The sequence below is a fragment of the Platichthys flesus genome, chromosome 18 (assembly GCF_949316205.1).
Source record: "Platichthys flesus chromosome 18, fPlaFle2.1, whole genome shotgun sequence".
NCBI lineage: Eukaryota > Metazoa > Chordata > Actinopteri > Pleuronectiformes > Pleuronectidae > Platichthys > Platichthys flesus.
In genome coordinates this window covers 4,399,734-4,420,845 of record NC_084962.1, presented here as the reverse complement: position 1 = coordinate 4,420,845, position 21,112 = coordinate 4,399,734, and the positions used below count along the sequence as shown (strand labels likewise).

The following is a 21,112-nucleotide window of genomic DNA, read 5'->3' as shown; positions in this document are numbered from 1 at the left end:
TGTAGATTGAGAACATGGGCACGCACATCAAAAATAGGTAGGTACAACAAAATACACATAATATTGTACAATTCTAAGGCCCTGTTCAGACTTGGTATCAACAACCGTCTTTAGATGTTGTTGTGGTCAGATAATATAGATCTGACCACAAGTCGATAGCATAAAGTTTGTGGTATTAAAATGCGTAACCAATGTCTTGTATGTGTGTGTTGGTGTGAGTGAGAGAGAAAGAAAAGGTGATCAAGTCAGGAGGGCCTGAAAGAAATAATATATGTATATATATATATATATATATATATAGCCTGGATGCAGACCATTATATTAGTGAAAATAAAATAACAAATAGTCCAGAAAATCTGCCAGAATTCCATCGCAAATAGATAATATTTTTCACCCAATCGGCAAACCTTAATGCAAAGTGGATAGCACAAAGTCAGTATACCAGCTTTTGAGAGAGAACCAGTTTTGAGACTTGAATCCAAAACAATGAGCATAGAGACACTAAAATGATCCATAAAGCTGAGAGGAAATGCACTGTCAGGGTTTACTTTTTTACGTGTTCCTCACTTCAAATAAAGCACTTTCCCATTACCACTGAATTGTTCATACACAGACTATCTATTACTGCAGCTTTAAGAACAACAGTTATTTTGATTAGGGATTTGAAATCAACATAGCTGCAATGGACAGTGGTAAAAGCTTAACTTTATCCTTTAGGTATCTAGTCTAACAATACACAACTCCTCCACTATCTCTCTCTCTCTCTGTATTTCCTTCTCTTTATAGCTCTTTTTACTGTCCGATTGACCCACTAATGTACTTTGCCAACCAAGCAACAACCCCAGTGCAGCTAAAACCAGATTATTCCAGTTCTCTGTGGTCAGTCACAGAGGGAGCAGGGAGAGGGTGGTGGGTGGCTCAGCTTATCATAGCACATACACACTTAGACTCTCTCTCACACAACACACACACTTACACTCCCTCTCACACAAAAACTCACACATACACACTTACACACAGACACACAGTCTCAAAGTGGAGAGTCAGGCGGGAATTGTCCCCTGAAGTTCTTTCTGTCTTTCACTGTGAAATCGAGAGCTCAGCTGTGGGGCAAAATGTTCACCACTCGTTGATAGCCACAATGTGAAACAAACAGGACAAAGAAGTTGAAAGGGGTGCCAGTGGTAATAGAGTGAGAGAGGAAGAAGATAAGTGAAAAGGGGATTTTCGAGAATGAAAAAGGAGGGCAGATAGTAACCCAACAAAAACAAAACAAAAATGAGACAGACTTTTAAAGAGCATATAAAGAGAGATAAGATAAAGTCAAAAAAAATTCAAAGTAAAAAGGATGAGTTCTGTGAATGAGAAGAGAAGGAAGACGGGAGGAGTTGAATGAAAGGTGAAGTGCATGAAAGAAAAAGAGGACAAAAGAGCCAGACAAAGAAGTGAGAAAACAATAAGAGAAGGTAGAAGGATGACAAAAGAGGCGCCTGAAGACTTGGTGGCTTGGTGGTAAACAAGAGAAGAGGAGAGGAAGGAGAACCTGAGATGAAGTCGGAGAACTGAGAGCAGTGTGGAAACCTGAGTGTGTGTTAGGGCCAGACAGCAGGGTGGTACTACAACAGGGTCATGACCTTGATTGTGTAACCACTGCCCTCATCAGCATGTGGGGCAGAATTGATTGGATAAGAAACCTGCATTAGTGTGATCAGATCAGCAAATGGTTCTACACTCCTCAGGAGACGGACTAATGTGTGTCAGTACAGCAGAACGAGACACGGTGTGCAACTAAGAATCCACAACCTCCCGTATAGCAGATGCAGGACATGAGATGAGTCCTGAGATTAGAAAAACACTGGAACAGCTGAGATATGATACTCTCTCTGAGGGCATGTCACAGTGTTTGTTTATGTTATATCCTTTTTTAAAACACAATAGTTCAGAGATCTGGCTCTTTTTTGACCTATGTACACAGTTAAACACAGCTAATTCACGTATACTTTACACAAGTTCAGTGTGAACAAGAGGCACAGTTTATGTAAAAATGCCCCGTGACCTGATGTTGTAAGTGCTGTATTTAAATTTAACAAGAAAGGTAAAAAGGCAGTTTTTGTAGTACAGCTTAAACAAAAATGAATAAACATAAAATGTTCAACAATGAATGGTCTGGTGTTGTGATGAGTGCTTAGGTTGCAGGCCTAAGAATGTCAGCGTCACTTTCTTGCGTTGTAAGCTAGCTACATTTACTCACTAAATAGCCAGTCTCTGGCTACAGACAGAGCCCACCGACAGCTTCACAACTAATAACAATAACTGGGGGGCAAACTTGATCACTAGAAGTTTCCACATAGAATTTAGTCGTAGGAGGCGGAGCGAGATTTGAGGGAGCTGCCTTGTAGTTCTCTGTTCTCGCTCTATTTTCTTCTTCAGACAATGATTCGTCGTGGCAGCAGGCCTCCATCTGATTGGCCTAATATTTGACATGCAGAGTGTGAAGGCATTTTAATGCATGCTGTTTAATCAGTCTTTTGTGATACATATATCGCACAAGTTGTTATTGCGATGATGATAAATTTCGATATATCGTACAGCCCTACAATCATCAGAGCACGGAAGAGTTCCACCGCCCTTGGAAAACATTTTATTGGTAGCTTTTGATGGACAAACACCTTACTGACATTCCTTGTTAGTGTTTCATTAAATTTGTCACCAATCTGAGAATCAAAGGAAGCTTACACTCCTTATGTAGAACCATTCTTTGAGAATCCAAAGAGAAAGCAGACTAACCTTGGCCGTTGGAGTAGTAGATCCACTTCTCCTTGACCTGCATTGGAGGCTGAGATGGTTTCTTCTGAATCGCCTTCTCAATGATGCTACTTGGATCCTGCACTGGGCCCTTCTTAAGCACCCGAGAGCTCCGCTTCACGCTACACACCACAATTACAACCAAAACCAGCAGCAGGAGCAGCACTATCATCCAGGGCAGGTGTTCATTGATGTCAAAGTGATTATGAGTACTTGGCCTTGGGGACCCTCTACGCGTGGGCCTGTAGTAGCTGGAGATACCACCTCCACTCCCCTGCTCCGCAACCTTGCTGGTACCTGTCCCAACTTGGACTACCTCAGCAACCTCAAGACCCTCCATTGCCTGCTTGTTGGGCCCTGGCACAGGGTCAGTATTGGGTTGTCCCCTCTGGTGCTCACTATTCATTGGTTGCTTTTCAGCTGGGGGTGGTAGAGTCCTTGGGGGATCAAGCTTTTGGGGGATGGGAGTGCCGGGGCGACTTAACCCCTCTGTATAGTGGTTTTCCCTTCCCGGGCTTTCCCTCAGTGGCATGGGTGCTGACTGGCTGTGGATGCCTGTGATAAAAGAGACAGGGAGATAGATGGAGACAAAGATAGAACAAACAAGATGAGGAGGTATGAGAGAACACAAAGAAATAAGATAGTACATAGGTAAGAGATGAGAGACACACAGACATAGAGAGAGGGAATACAATTCCCTCACTCAAGAGATTTGCCCAACCCAGACAATGAAAACAGGAGGCATCAGGGGAGGGAATACTAACACTATAATCTGGCCCACAAACGGAAGAAGTATTCACTTCATAATTGGAGTCAGTCCAATTATGAAGTTCTATAATATGAGCATTTTCTTAACACATATAGATTATCCCTTCAAAGCATCTTGGGTACATTCCCATCTGTAATTGGAGCTGTCTGCTTGTGATAAGATTACCTAAGAAGCGTATTACTGCCAGGTTTGAACAGGGCCAAATTAATAGAATAGATTTTCATGTTTTTCAGCAGAACCTAAGCAGTGGAAGAGGAGGCCATTGAGTATCAAAGTGTTCATTCTCAGATTCAGGTGCTTCGGAAATGAACATTTCAAACACACATATTTGTATCTAGATTTAAAGATGCTATGATTTTTGGAGGAGGTAGGTCTTCCAGACCTTGTTAAAGAGACAGAAAATGATTCTGCTGACCAATTCAATTAGGCAGCTTGTAAACGATAAGCAGGTAAACAAAGAGTTTTAATTACACTAGTGAATACGAAGGTTCAACGTGAGTTGGGTGACTATAGTTTGTTGACATCATCATTACAATTATCTATGTGTCTTCCCTTAACTGCAATAAAAGCATTTATCTGCTTTTCCTCCTCCTGCCATGTTCTGCACCAGCTGTGCTTATAATTTCACAGCGGATGAGATCTGAGTTGCTCACCCTACAGTGCGTTCCTTAATTAATGTTGCACAAAGGTGATTACAATCAGACTCGGGCATCAATTGAAGGACTAATTAAACCACAAAAACATAGAGGTGAGAGGGATTTTGGTCAATTTGGCTACCGATTTACAGCCAACTAAGTCTCTTGGAAAAGAACACTTAGGACTGTTTGACATAAACTTAAGCTGACATTTCATGAGCAGTTGATACGAGTACTGTAATTAATCTGTATTGATACAGATGTGGCTGTGTGCTTGTACTGGTGCAGTATAATGGCACTAGATCATAAATGACTTTCACCTGGATGTGTGTTAATCCGGGTAATCCTTTTATCAGCAGGCAGGTACACAAACTAAATCTAATCCCCAAATTAAAGTCTTTAATTGCCTTTATCTAAATATCTTGAACAATGAAAGGTCAGACTGACATGAACACCGGAGCAGGAATATGGCCAGTTTTGAGCAGTCACTCATTTTTTTTATAAAACGTTACATTAATGTGATTCATTTAGTTAGAAACAATGGTTGTAAGGGATTACAGTTTGTAACTGAGTGATTACATTACCGTTGCTAATTTCAATAAAGCTTTGATACTTTGATATCACGTCAGATTGTTTGCCATGTTACTGTTTAGCTGTGAGACTGGTCCAGTAACATGTTAGCATGGTGCATTGGGGAGATGGAAGGAGGAGGTCAGCCTCTTCCATGCAAGGAGACATGCAGCTACTCAATATTCCAAATCTTTCATGTTTTAAGGTTGTGTGGGCATAACTGTCTGGTTAATGTTAGCCATGGTCAACTGGTTTTATTGCTGTTTTGTCAACAACACAGGCATCACATTTGGGGTGTGGGATCACTAAATAACCGTCTACACACTTATTCCCTGCTCCTTTTCCTCCCTTCACATGGTGATCCTACCCATTCTCCACTAGTAAAACAGGTGAAAATGAATAGCCATGAGTATGTAACACCCCCAGTCGCCCACCCCCACTTTCCCTCTTACAGCACAGACAAGGTCAAATTGACTGTGTGGGAAGCCATCGATCCCCTGCCAGTACAAACAGCAGTGACAGTATTATAGGTGTCAGTGTTGGGAGGAGGGGTACATGGATGGTTGATTCTGAGAAATTGGCGGCAGACTGACAGACAAGAATGACGTAAAAACGGTAATAGATGACGAAGGAGGGCAGACAACAAGAAGACAAAGGGGAGAGGGAAGTATTTGTCACTTTCTCGGAAGGAGGGAGGGGGCGGTGGAAAAGAAGGGTCACAAAGGAAGAGAGAAATACCCATAACTCCTCCTAACTGCAAGTAGTAGCATTCCTGAGATAAGGAACTACAACCACTTTGTTTCCCTGACTACAAATGCCCTTCACTTTGTGAATTACCAAAGGGAAATTGTGTGTGTCATTGATGTGGTAATGCTACAACGGCAACTTTAGAGATAAAACACAGCTGTAGACATCAACAACAATCTGTGAGAACAAGTCATTAAAAATGTAAGCTGTGGCTTCAGAAAGTATTCAGACAGATGCATTTCTTGCATACTTAATGGATGTTGATTTTAAAGTGAATACAAATTTCATTTGTATCCATTCATTTACACTAATTAATTCAATAAATAGTAGAACTCCCCTTTGGCAGCAGTACTTTTGTATAAAAGGGATATACGTTTTCATAATTTGTATGTTTTCAAAAACAATCTATAAACATATTTTGAGTGAAGATGTATGGACATTTTATCATTTACAATTTAACCTACAATGTTGTGAATAAAGTGTAGTGGGTCTGAATATAATCTGAGGCCAAAAAATCTTCAGCTCTCGTTTTAAATCAACAATTCCTAATGGCAATGAATGGCAGAATAAATTGCTGTTGCAAAGATATTATAAGCTGTTTCTTTTAAACTATTGTATACAGTATTAAATGCCATTAGGTGTTTCATTAGCACCATCATCTCAGTACAAAGCAAATGCTTCCTGTTCCCTTTTAGTTCTCAGCCAGTTCATTCTTACAGTCCACAACAGATAAAAGGGACCCTGAGTACCAAAAAAAGCTGTGCTCCTTGAGACATCATAGCTTTAAAATTAGACCTTCCGCCTTGGTCCCATTTAACTTAGCGGCTCATCGGACCATTAATTTAGACTACTAGACTGTTATTTGACCAGGGAATAAAAAAAAAAATTCGGACCTGTTCACCTTGAAGACAAACGCAATATGTGAGCATGTGTTCCTGTTGTTTTTGTCTGGAGTGACAGGGGCTTTTTCAGAGGTCTTGCTATTGAGGAACACGCATGAGCAGTTTGACCAGCTACCATTACAAAGTACACAGAAGCTCGGATTATAAAACACAAACAGAGAGTGACTTCATTCTCTGTTCAAGACGTCTTTACATCAGTATCATTTTCGGCAAAAATAGTAGCTTGCTGTTAAAATCTTTTACACATATCCTTTAAGAAAACAGCATAAATAAAGTTTATGACACTGGTGCATGGAGCCAATTAGCCTAATTTAAATTGAAGACTGGAGGAAGAAGGATAAAATATGCTCTAAATGTCCATCTACATTTCAACCCCCTAACCCTAACCCTAACCCTTTTTATTAAATAGTCAACACATAAGATGCAACGTACAGATCAGTGCAATTGAAATAGTTTTGAGCCACAACTAAAGGCAAGCTAGCATTTTCCCAATGCTACTACTCTTTTTGGCTAAACTAGGTTAATCGCTTATCATATTCTCAAATACACAAGACAGAGAATAATCCTTCTACCCAAAATGTTGACCTATGGTGCAGACAATGTTAAAAATGAATGGAGAAGGTACATTCATACTTATGCTAATAGCTGTTAGCTCAATTCATTATATTTCGGAGGCTAGCCGATTCCAAGGCCACTGTCTGAAAATGTCTCTAAAAATACATGACACATGTACTATATGGAAATAGTTGTATACTGCCTTTAACTAAATGGTAAAAAAAATAAAAAGAAGACTATGCTACTTGCTCTCACCTTCATGTGCAGGTCCATTCAGGGACAAAAACGAAGAAGTTTGGCGTTCAAGCACATCCTGTGAAGGCCCAGGCGAGGTCAAAACAGATGAAGATAAAGAGGACGTTCCACAAACGTTATCTGTCTCTCTAGTCCCTGGTGTGAGCAGCACCAGCCCCTGGCCCTGGCAGTCTGTGTGGGTTCGGCACTTCACCAAACTCGAACGCACATCTGAAAAAGTCCCCTTGGTACATGCTTTACAGACCACATTCTCTGTTGAGCTGCCTCGTTTTTTTACCCTTGTCCCCACAGGGCACAGTGAGTGTGGTTTACACTCTGCACTATCCACCGACAAGTAGCTGTTGGGTGGACAAACGCATATACGGTCCTGGATGGTCGTGCAGCTGGCTTTCTCAAAAAAGCCTGTAGGGCACGGAACCCGACAGCGATGGCATTGCTGGACTCCATTCTCGCCCCGTGTGAAGGTGCCGTCAGGACACGGGCTGCACTCCCTCACAGCTGTGGGGGAGCAGTGTAAGGAAACGTAGGTGCCAGCCGGGCACTTGTCGCAGACCAGCTGTGTGCCTGAGCCGGGGTCTGTATGCTGGTAGTGACGGGGAGATAGGACGAGCTGGTCAGCAGGGCTTTTTGTGGTCAAAACTCGGGCTGAGATGTCAATCACCACTGTATATAAGAGCTGAGTGGAGAAGAGAAAGAAACAGTAATATATTAAAGGTATACTGGGCAAAGCAACTACTGACTGGCTGCCACCTGGTGTGCTTCATTTATGGTTTGAGTCCTGTTGCATTAGAAAATATTAAGAAAGCATTTTGTAATCTTATTTCTGCAGATTGATAGCAACTAGTGTGGATGTTTGTAGGCAAATAATATAAGGTAAGGGAAAATATACATTTTCACTGGAATCTAGGTATTTCTGTTGGATGGTCAAATTTGGCCCCCAGGCCATTCATTACTTCACATTGTCTTAGGAGATTTCATTCAAAGATAAAGAACAGGTCAATTAAAACAACATTTCCGAAATTATCGTAAGGGTCATAAATGCTTCTGAGTATCATTTACAAGTTCTAAGACATTAAGCACACAAAATATAGGATCAAGTAATTTTTTTGCTCAAGTGTAGTAATGGATAAAGAGTCAAGAGCAGACCAAAGTCAGCAGGTCTTTTAAAGTGAATTATCCAGACAATGGCAGTAGCTGTTAAGATACCACCACAGCCAGAGGGTCCAAGAGCGCCATATCGCAACCCCATATTCGCCCAATTTACCCATAGTAATGTTTGAGGTTGGGTTTATACACTTCTAGTCACACATTAACACACACACACAAAACTACAGCATGACATCATCAAATCCAAAAGGGTTTCCTGACCAACAGTGAGTCAGCCTTAAACACCCAGGCCAATGTGGAGTCACCAAATTCATAGCCGGGTGTGCAGTGTGTCATGTTACAATGGTTCTTGTAGGTCACATTTTCAACACACCGCATGTGGTCGTTTAGTATGAAGCTGCTTTGATGGGATTTATGGGAGAATTTCCTCTATCAGATCCCCAGTTAACCCAACATAATTGCATTTACTCAATTGTCTGACTCACCCTGTCCATAAAGGTTAAGTGTCTAACTCACTGTACAACCACAACTAAGAATTTAACACAGACACATAAAGTTGGCTTTCTATAACTTTTTTCAGGCCCCCCCTCTCACCTATGCTGGGAAGCCAACATCTCACTGGGTTTAGGGGAATAGGCCACACATGCCTAACGTCACACACACACTTTGTGTATCACATCAGGGAAACGATATCAGGCTGTCTGACTGATGGAGGACTGTCTCCAATAATGCTACAAGGCATTCTTTATTTCTCATGTTTAACAATTAGTTTGGAGAAATTTAAAATTAGTTTTTCCACTGCAATTTGTGAAGGAAAATTTAACATGTAATATTACGTTTTATTGGCTAAATCACAAATAATATGCAGTGGTTTTGCAAAAACATAAAATCTAAACAGTATTTCAAATATTTTCATCATGAGACATGTGGAACAGCGCTTGCAAAGTTAGACAATAAATTTCATAAATTATTCAATTATTTCCTGGAATTTTCCAATTCTGAATTTTAAGAGAAATCTGATACTTGGAATTGTAGTTAATTTTTCTACTGATCAAAACACAAAACGTACAGGGTTATCCCCACGTCATACCAGTGCATTCCATTTCCTAAGAGAGGCGAGATTGGATTGGGCATAAATGGGCCACACATATGAACTCCTGTTTACTTTGTTACGATGTCTCTAAATTATTTGTAATTCATGGTTTGAATGAAATCCACTGCATACAAACAAATAAGATCATTTAGGTTTTTAGAGAAAGCATGACATACAAAACTCGTAATTAGAGAGAAAGGAAGAATAACTCTACAAATAGGGATAAGGCTGCCCATTCTTCTTGCACTCCATTGTCCTTTCACCACACCACCAATTTGGCTCATTGTGTTCATTCTCAGAACCTCATCCATAAACATCAGACAATGTTCTTCACGTGCTGTTCATAATCGGACACTATCAATGCATTCATTCACATCAAGGTTCAAAGTGAAAACATTGGTGGGAGGTGCCCACAGCCCTAAATGGGAACATTCTGCCTGTTATGGGACAATGGATGGTGCCCCTGTGGCTCTTTCTGCTTGTTTGTAAAATGTAATGCCCTGAACTACCCCATAATCCAGGTCTACTGCTCACAATTTAATGTGTGGATCAGGGAGGGAGGTTATGCTTTATTAAAAAAGAAACCTTTCGTACATTTACCCATGGCACGGATATGTTTTTCTCTGGAGAAACAGGCTCATTAAAATATACTACCCAGCTGCTAATAGTAAACAAAAAATGTCCTTCATTACGAATGCTTGGGTTTTACTAGTTTGACACATGCACCTGTCTGTGACAGAACTATTAGTGTTAGCCGATATATAAGCATTATATTCAATCTGGTTACTGATCAGACCTCTCAAAATAGAGCAACGCTAACACAAGAGGAAACAATTATACCTAAAGGAAATATGTGTTATGAACAGTTATTATGGTATGACATTAATAAAACATTTACTCTAGTGGGAATCAGTTACCAAACAAGTCATAGTAGCTTCCACTTAATATATTTAATACCAAAGAATGTTCAAAATAATGTTCATGTAATGATGATAAGAAAATGAAAAACGTTTAAATGATTAGTACACTTTTTGGCTCTTTGCCAATAGTCTCAATGACATTAAAGGTTAGAATCACGTATAGATTACGTGTACCAAGAAAATACTTCTGGCTACTAAACAGATTCATAGATTGAACATTATTAATGTAATGTTAAGATTTCCCAATGATATATGTTTTTATGTTTGATGTTATATGTTCCACTAAATAAAGAGCTGTATACACCAAGCTTACATGTGCTATAGTTCATAGAATAGAAACATGCGAAAGAGCTATTTTCATCTCATCTTGTGATGAAGCTAGTCTGGGCGCAGACTGATCTCAGATGACCTGGCTCGTCTGTAGAAAAGGTTTTAAGCCAATGAAGATAATTACTGCAACGGCTGCTATTCGGCATGTCAGGGAGGGAGTGAGGTAAGATAACAGCAAGAAAACGAACGTTCACAACTGGTCTGAGTGTGTGTCTTTCAATGGTTGTACCAACAAACACAAATACACAATCACATCTGTCCCTGCATTTACCACTAGGACAACCGACACTGTCTATAGCCACTGCAGAGCCACTTCAGATCAGCAGTGCATGAGTAAATTTTCGGCCTAAGTACTGCCAGCTTTCCTCTTTATTATGCCAGCATTGTCTCTCAATCTTGCTGCACTGCCCATAAACCTGAGTTCCACCAGCCACTGTGTAGGCTCCTGAACCAGTGACTAGGAAACAATGGTGCAGCAACAGGGATGAGAACCAACACTCTGCCCCTGGCAGACACATGGTGAAAGGTGTGTTGTGTTTTGTTACAAATGAAGATCAGTGTTTGAACGATGCCTTCTAGATTAAAAAATAAACTGGACGTCATGTCAGTTATCTTGGGCTTGGAGAGAGCCATCTAGGGGTGTAGAGTTTGAAACATGGACATTTTATATGTTGCTTTTGCGACAGATAATCTGTCTTGAACGAGTTTACCACCTTATAACCCCTGTGATACTTTGTGTGTTTGAAACAAAGCCACCTGTGTGTGTGGCAGGTGATATGAGGTTCTGTGTACCTACTTGAATTTGACAGTAATTCATGATGCATTATTGGTATTCTACTTGGTAGAAGACTGTTGTGCAAGTCTATACATCGGACACCAAATTCTTACGAATCAATCCATTTTGTCTCAGTACGTCAAGCTAGCTAGCTCAGACAGAAACTTTATAACTTTCAACTGAGGAAAGTGAAGGGCTACAGAGCTTGTGGTTGATATTTTTCTTAATAGTGATTTACGCTCTCAATCCAATAAACATATATATGTACATTTATGATGATACAAACTTAATGAGGGAGAATTGAACTGCTAATTTAAATGTATTATCATTAAGAGCTACAATGTCATTGTAATACAGACAGTGTTTATCTAGTGTGTGCCTTGAAAGTAATTTTATCGACAAGTTATTGTTTTGTAACTGTGATTGTTCACGGAGATGGTAACAGAGGTTAACTTGTGCTGAACCTTTGTGGTCTGTTCGCCAAAACCATCAAACCCTGCAGCACCAGAAGGTTACGTACACGCCTGCATCTACTTGGGCGGAAACACAATATTAAGTTGCATTTTACAGTGTGTGTGTGTGACGGAGTAAAGAAACAGATCACAGGGTAAAGGAAGAGATCTAAGGGTGGAGACCTTGGGTGGTCACTGGTCAGACAGCTCTTGTTTTCATCTCAATGGCAACAGAGTGGCACCACTGCAGGGCAGGTACTTGTTGTTGAGCTTATCCACCCATAGCATGCACGCACGCAAACACACACATAATGAAACAAACACCTCACCCCCGCAAAAGGCCTGTAATACTACCTCCAGCAGCAGCAAGAAGGTCGGTCCAGAGACACAGCAGGGATAGCATTTTTGTAGATCGTACAAAAAACATATGATATCTGACTACTCTCAGATCCTAGAACTACAACATTTAAATTTCTCAATATGTTGAGCTGGGCCCAGGTAGAGCTGAGGTGAGGTGAACAGGCAGCAACCACCATCACTGAAGGTGGCAGGCTGACACACCTGTCAATCAAGCCATCAAGGCTTAAACTATTACTTAAAAAAATCGTACACTTTAGCAAAAGTAGGCTCTCAAAGGTAGAAATACAAAGTAAAGACAAATTTTGCTTTTCATTTCGCAACACATTATTTCAAATGTTGAAATTAGTGTCTAGTGTCCATGACAGGAACTGCAGTTTAAAGAGGGGATCCACAACATCCAGCTCAATTTCTGTTGTCATGGAGAGCGACATGCTGGATTTGTATTATGGGAAATGTAGATTCCAGAATTCTAAATAGCTACAATATCCTTTTATAGTGGTTTTGTATTGTGTTCTGTTGGTGTTTTTTACTAATTCTTTGCTGCTGTCAACCTGCTGCTTCATTTTATATCATTGCATTATATAATTACAGTTTATATAAATATCACAAAAAGGATTAAGTAATTAGTTTGATAGATTATTGGGTAATCAGCACAAACAATCAGTAGCGATTGCCCCACAGAGGGCAAATGAAACTTGAGATAATGAGCAGAAGCACATTTTAGCGTTTTCACATCTTAAAATAAGCGGTTCACACGCACGTTGCAAGACACCTGCCTGCCACCACATATAAGCTGTCAAAATCCAGAGCTGTCGGTCTGACAGACTTGTGATATGAAGCTGCACCAAACGGCACGGCAACACAAACTGAACTCATCCTGTGACAAGACATGTGATCAATGCTTAGCAACAAACTGAACCACAAAGCGGGAAGTGGACAGAGGCCTGACAGGAGTTTGAGATGGTTCTGTGCCTGTGCATGTGTTTGTGAGTGCAAGTGTGTTGAAAAAAGGACTGCTCGATTATGGAAAAAATCCTAATCACGATTATTTTGGACAACGATTATTAATTTATTCGTCTAATTGCACAGCCCTAGTTGAAACCCATGTGTTACCTAAAGGGATTTGTGTATACAAATATTTGGTTCTAGGTGGGATGTTTGTGTATGCGTGTGTGTGGTAGAAGACATTAAGCCGCAATTACTATTCAATTAAAGTAGGGCTCACCATAAACACACACACAGACACAGACATGCACACACTAGCAGATGAAATATCACAAAATACACACATGCCCTCCTATGTGCACTTACCCCTCCCCCTACACAAATACACACACATGTCAACCCAAATGCCTGGCAGCACAGCAGCACCTGTTGCTGTGTGTCCTTGTCTCTTCCTCATCTCAGCTCACAGAGAGAGACTCTGTTTGGATTCAGTCGCGCTGAATTTATCACTGACAATAGGCAGCGATGGTTATTTGTGTAGAGGTTAATGACTGAGGCAGGACGTACCAGGAGGACCTGAGCTCATCCAAACACTGGTCTCCACAGCCTTTAGGCTCCCCGGTTTGGAAATATGTCCATACATTGTATTGGTAAAGCGAGTGTATTTGAAATTACAGCAGGTTATGTATCTTCAAAGTGTGTAAAGCAGATACTGCAGATGAAACAGATTGAACATAGCCAGTGGTTTAAGTTGATTACTATTTTTGTGTTGTGTTTGTGTTGCAACTAAATAGTGCATCAAGTGTGAACTTAAATGGCCCTCACCGACTTTCCTTTGAATGAACATATTTCATATATGCCGTGGCACGATTACGGGAGGTGATCCACAAGTATCACAATCTATTCTTTAAGGAGTTTTTTTTACTTTTGCCACAAAAAGTGTGATATCTATGGACACACACAATTTTAACGCAACTCTAAAGGATGCCTGCAGACGGACCCTCTGTAAACAAGTATATGGATATGATAACATTCATTGACCCTTTGAATGACTGCAGAAGAAGCCTACACCTAAACCTCAATCATCCGCTGTGGTTCTCAGTCAGCAGTATAGACTGTGTATAAAGATGAACGACATGTCTCCACTATCCAGATATGAAGCATAAATATACGAGATACACATGTGGCTATCTTATATGTACTGATGGCATATTTTTAGCCAGGGTCTGTGCAGTGGTGATCGGGGGATGAGCGACAGTGTGCGGGTTCATGACCAGCTCTGCAGCTCAACAACAGGGGGCGATCAGTTGTAAAAATAAATGTGTGGCCGTAAACAAACTTTGTTATAAATTTAAGTGAAACTAAACCCCACATGCCAAAGCTCTCTGCATAGTTATCACCCTGAGGAAATGCTTTGTTGATGCATCGACAGTTTGACAACAAATTCAAATCCATTTTGAAGATAATCCAATTTTTCTTTTCTCAATGCCAAAAACAAAACAAACTCAAACCTTAAAAATTCCATTAAAAAGTCCTTAAAAGAGAATGAGACGCCCGCTAGACACTGAGAATCCTGATTGGACGTCAACAGCCAGACTTGACCCTCTGTTTACTTAAGTCACAGCTCGACTTGGCCAGGGCCCTCCTGCTTTGTGAGAAGACAAAGGGACAGGCTTCGTGCCTGAGCCTCGTCTGACTCACGGAGGATGGTGAGACTTTGATCTCTAGCAGCTACTGACACAACTATGTCAGCACAGATCACAACATAGTGACTATACTGGCATGAAAAAATCCATTATTGACACTAAATGATTATTGAGTAATTTATACAAAATAAAACAATGCAGGAATATCTAATGATATCATAATAAAATATTCCTTTTCCCTTAAAAAAAAAGAAAATGTGCATCAGGATTTGATTTCTTATTTATCTAAATAAACTAAATGAAGCTAAATTATTTTCTCTCCCTTGCTTGTTTACTTGTGAAATCTGACCATGTCTTTGTTGTTACAGTCTCCAGATAATAATCTGCATTGACTGACATTCCCAGTTGTTCACAGGGTAAACAATAGGCTGCTGAGTCCCATCTCTTTCTCCATCCTTCCACTGGAGTGCTCACCCACAGAAAGGAATGATTTACACTGATGAGATGTTGAATCATGAGGAGAATAAATAAATCTGCCTGTCTTGGGTTTATGATACAGTCAGACTTGGAAACATTTGTTAAGATAGTTGATTCAAACTTCAGTCTGGGACGGGGGAGGACGAGAAAAACAGGCACTGGCCCTTTAAAAGAGGGAAACCTGCTGGATGAGAATACAGACGAAGAGCCAGGGTGAATGAAATGAGGTGCGGGTTACTCACCACCACCGACACACACATGGCAGACATGGTCCTGGTTTAAGAGACAAGGATGCTGAGGTCCTTGTCGGAGTTGTCTGCTGGAGAAACACTTCTCATCAGTAGATGTTTCTCATCATCCTCCTCCTCCTTCTCCTCCTCCTTCCTCCTCCTCCTCCTCGGCTTGCTGGAGGAGAGCAGCTGATGCGGCGTCAGGCTCTACCGCAGTGTCTCACACCGGTCTGCGGCGCCAGGTGCGCGGGTATCGGTCTCAGGTAGTCCCGCACGAGGGCCTGGTTCACGCGGAGCGCCGCGATGTGTGCCATAGCACTGACGGATGAGGGCCACTGTAGGACCACCGCCTCTCCCCGTTTTGTCCTGCGCTGTCCGGGCTGGTCTCAGCGCTGCGCGGCTTCCTCCTCTGTGTCTGTGCGGCTCTGCGGAGCTCACCGCTACAGCCGCGGTGACGTATAGACTCGGACGGGGGAAGCTGATGACGCGACGCAGCCAATGGCGGCGCCGGGAAGAGCAACGCACGTGTGTAGGACCCCAGCTGCATCTAGAGATAGAGGGGGGCATGTGTATGGACTGTGGCGTATGCAACATGTGTTTTACTGTTGTCCCCATTTTAGACCTATTTGGTCTTGAGTTATTTCATGTATATGTACATACAACAAAGATACGAAATAACCAAAGAAAAAAGGGGGAAATTACACCTTTAAACAGGGTTTAGAGTAATTCCTATTATTATTATTATCAGTATTTTGAGATAAGTAGATATGCAAATGTGTGGTTGGATGACAAATAGATAGATAGATGGATAGAAATGAGGATGGATGGATGGATAGATAGTAAGATAGAATGATAGATAGACAGAACGATAGATAGATAGAATGATAGATTGATAAACAATGACTACTCCATGCAAGCACAAGTTAGTCATGGAGTTCTGCAAGGTTCTCCCCTTGGACCGATACTGTTCACCTTATATATGCTCCCTTTAGGCAGCCTCATCAGATAGCACCGCGTTCACTTCCATTATTACGCAGATGACACCCAGCTGCATATCTATGAAGCCTGATGAATTTCATCACTTTGTTCAACCTCAGGAATGTCTCAATTACATTAAGGCCTGGATGACCCAGAACTCAGAGAAAACTCTGTCTGACCAGATAGTCACCTTGGATGGTATTAGTTTGACCCCCAGCTTCAGTGTTAAGTTCGACCAGGAGATGTGATTTGACTTACACATAAACAAGTTATCTTCTCCATTATATCTATTTTCTGTACTTTATCTAACCATTGTACATTGTATTACAGCTGAGTTTTATAACCAAACCATAAGCTGAAGTCTTCTGGACACACGTATAAATCACATTGATGAGCTTCATTTTATAAAATCAATAAAGGTCATACGCTGATAAAACGATCTGAAGTAGCCTGTGTTTTTACAAGATGGCCTGTGCTCTCCGGGGTTCTCTCCAAGTAGAATATTAGGGTTCAAATATGTGGGGCTAGATTTCATGAACAAGCTTTGGATTTATTTATGCACACTTTGTAGTTTTCATTCTCTGTGTCATTTAACTTGTGTAAATGGAAATCAAACAGTATTTATGGTTGTGCATAGACCAGTAAGAGTTCCCATGCAATCATCCTTCTCTGTCTGAGCCTTTTGCATTGATGATTATGGCTGATGTACACAAATAAGCAAGACCTCCTCAAAATAATCACATTCCGCTTTCAATTCTGAAATTCTAAGTTTTTAACCAGTGTCCCACAAATGTCAGCATCACAGTGTTCTAAACGCACTTTGCTGTTCTCAGTAATGGAAGTCAACATACCCCTTGCTCTAAGAAGTAATAGCTTCACCAACAGCCTGCCAAACTTATTTGCCTCCGCTGTGGAAAGGAGTTCACTTTTATCCCTGGGAGGAACATAGATGCAATGAACTGCCCTTTGACCTACTGTAATGTCAAATGCTACTGTTGTCATTTCATTGTTCGAAAGTGAACAAGACAACAGTATTTGGGATTTCACTTTAACTGGAAAACTGGTCAATTTTTAACCACTAGTCATTATATCCTGAATTTCTAAAGTCCAACTTAAAGGGGGCAGAAATGCTATGATGTCACTTTTACTGATGCTGTAAAATTGCAATAGATGACATATTTGGCCACTTGAGGGCAGCATAACAAGCAGTAAAGAACACAATGAATGGGAACCCATTCATTCAGTGCTGAATGAAATGTCTGTAATTTTGATCTCTCAATGCTTCCCTATCTTCACCACTATAATTCTTAATTTAGTCCGTCTACCACGTGATGTGTTGGGCAGAAAACGGGGTTGATGAGAGGACGACTGAACCAAAACACTGAATCTAATGATCAATAAACAGACTAGTGAGCTCTACGAATCAAATATATGCCTGAGGGCTAAAAAACTGCTTTTGTGAAGCAGCATCAAGCAGCATGATGCAGCTGTGAGAAAGATGTTTGTAGTTTCTGGTTAAGCAGAAAAAACACAACAAGCTTGAGCATGGTAAGGTGTAAAAGAGGTTGGAGGGTGTTGTTGGTTTCTCAAACCGTTCAGAATTTAACAGCGGAGATTGAAATTTGTTTTGTCTTGCGTTTGACTAAAAACCAAAATCAGTTCCCTTTCGATGGCACTCTACCATTAACCGGAACTTTACGACTTTTGGGGAAAGAAATTATTCCTCTTTCTAGATGAGAATATGAACACTCTTCTCATTGAGTACGTTTTCAACATGAAATTTAGTCAGCCACTTTAATTTGTTGAGCATTAAATGGAGAAATAGCAAGCCTTGCTATGTTTATTTTTAAAACATAGCAGAAGATGGTCTTCCTCAGTTTGGGTTTTGATGAAATGTCCAGCCACTAGCAGATGTCAGATAACATCCCATTAGCTCCTCGAATGCTCTTTTAGTTCACTGTCTTTAGTAAGTCTATCCATTTAAAAGGTAAAAGGGAATTATAATTACTTCTTACAGTTTGCTCTGATTTCCTGTCAACAGATGCAACAGATTGCAATGGGATACATTGTACAGTTGTCTATTGTCTTTAATCTGCATCCATTATTACATTTTTTTTGCTGACCAAAGCTCACTAAGTTGCTTTTTTTTACCTAAAAATAAAAAAAAGGAAAAAGGTCCAAAAAAATAACAAAATGTGAAAAAAAATAGGTACACAGAAATTAAACTCCGGTCTCTTTTCATATTATTATGTCATTTTACTATTTCAACAAATAGGAATTTTTCCAAATCCTAACAAGGTCTGTGTGTTAGTGAGTTACCAAACAGCAATTGAACAACGAAAATAACTACTTCATAGTGACCTTCTTTGAAGGTCTTTTACCTTTGACCACAAAAATCTTATCAATTCATCTTTGAGTCCAACTGATCCTTCTTACCAAATTTGAAACAATTCCCTCCTTTGATATGTTCTTAAAAGTGTAACACATGAAACACTTTCATCTTGTTTAATAAAATGTTGAACTCTTTCTTCATCAAAGTAGTATTATTTTACCAAGGGGTTAAGCCATGCAGCTTGCAGACATACTTTTGGAGCAGTTATATGGATATACATGTATTCTGATATGCAGACATGATGACTTGGTAGAAAAGAAAAGATAAAAACAAGCAGCATCTGTGGTGTTAACAGTTTTAAGTGATGATCCAAGACACAATAACAGCCACCTGCAGTTGGCTCAGGTTTCTGCTGGTCTGGTCTTTCAATCAGTTACCAAATGTGTGAGTCACTGTCCCATATGTGTCAGTGGAGCAAACATGAAGGCTGGAGCCAGAAACTCAGTCATCTGTTCCGAGAAGTCAAGCTGTCATCTATCTGGTTACCGACCAGGTGTCGAGATACCCAGACACCACACGAGTGGAGATGTGGCCCATCAGGCGGGGCGTTGGTAAACAGTCTGGGTACGAACATGCTGGCCCCATTGCAGCCTCAGACGTTGCTGCAAATAGCAGCAGCAGATGAAGGAGCAGTGCACCATCTGCCCTGCACGTGGCGCGGGAAACAGTGGGCACAGATAAAGAGAAAAGGGAGGGAGAGGGGGAAGAGATAAAGGGACGAAACATGCTGCTTTGCTTTTGCTAGTGGGGTGGGGGATATCAGTGGGTTAGTCGGGTGAATAAGTGTAAATCCATGAAAGTTAAGAATGAGGTGGATTCTCCAATATTAGGCCCTGATGTATAGAGGAGTGTCTAAGGAAGGCGGAGAAAGTGCGACACCAGAGCGCAGGATGCTTAAGATACTCTGCACATGTCCTGACCAACAGTGCAGCAGGCTGATGCTGCAGAGCTGACGTTCAGTTGGCAAAGCAGCCTGAGTAGCTCTCGGGCCACACACGCACACACTCACAAATCCTGTAGTTACACTCACTGGAGTCGCTTTATATAGAGCTTGTGTAAAAACAGGGAAAGGGGATTAGTCTGTGTGTTTGAAAGATTGTGTGTGTGTGTATGCGAAAAACATGAAAAAGTGAGCAAAGGAAGAGCGTATGCTTCCACGCATGAGTGTGTCGACGCTCACTGCTGTTGTGGTTTTACGACTCCCTCTTTAATCAGACGCAAACACACAAACACAAAGCCCAAATCCTCTAAGCCAGCGTAAACATACCACAAACAGCAGCGCAGCCTTCACACAAACATGCAACTGGGCAGATATTTTAATCACTGCTGTTGATGTTGCTTTTTAAAGGATACGTCAGGGGTCTTTTATTTTCATAGTTTTCATTAAGACACTGGTAAAAAGAGGTTAGATAATAGAGATAAGGAAATAGCGATACAAGGTAAAGTAACTACTCATCTCATTCACTCTTTATCTCCAGAAGTACTGCCCTGTGGTTGTTTGCTTCTGCTAACCAGTGCAGTTTCAGACCCTCCATGTGTACCTGACATAAGGCATTCACAACAATATGAGATTACTGTGACCTTTGACCACTGAAATCAAAATTGGTTCTTGTTTGAGTCCAAGTGACAACTTGTGATAACTTGATAACTACTATCGTCTTTAAGAGTCTTCAGAAGTTTCAAGGTCACTCTGACCTTGAATGCTGTTCTTTCAAACCCAACATATAATCAGTTCGTCTTTTGATCCAACTGAACGTTTGTACTGAGTTTGAAGACAATTCTCATGGCGGTGCTGAGATGTTGCATTTGCAAGGCAAAAATGTGTTTTGTAGGGTCACAGCAACCTTGAACTTTGACCTTTGACCACCAAAATCTATTCAGTTCCTCCTTGAGTTTAATTGAAGATTTGTGCAGAATAGGAGGAAATTTCCCTGAAGCATTCTGGAGATATTGTGTTCACAAGATTGAGATGGATGGTCAGCCCGACAACATAAAGTGTCCTTTAGCTGGGTTTCACCAGTATGGAGACATTTGAAAACTATTAAAATATCTACATTTATTTAAGATATCCATCTCCCACTTTCATTTGTGTATCTTGTCTACTTCTGCTGTTGTTACATATGCAGCCGCCTTTCAGGGGCATCTATAAAAGAAGGTTCCCTATAGAGG

The 21,112-nt window shown here is 40.8% G+C and overlaps 1 protein-coding gene across 1 annotated transcript in view; it reads right to left on the bottom strand.

The window, feature by feature from the left end:
* Positions 1-16,170, bottom strand: part of tnfrsf21 (tumor necrosis factor receptor superfamily, member 21) — a 39,872-nt gene extending 23,702 nt beyond the window's left edge. The window contains exons 1-3 of the mRNA XM_062412052.1: positions 15,586-16,170; positions 7,239-7,914; positions 2,788-3,360 (exon numbers count right to left, since the gene is read on the bottom strand). Coding sequence (XP_062268036.1) covers positions 2,788-3,360; positions 7,239-7,914; positions 15,586-15,612 — 1,276 coding nt within the window. The 5' untranslated portion in view covers positions 15,613-16,170. The remainder of the gene's footprint in view (positions 1-2,787; positions 3,361-7,238; positions 7,915-15,585) is intronic.
* Between the last annotated feature and the right edge of the window lie 4,942 nt (positions 16,171-21,112).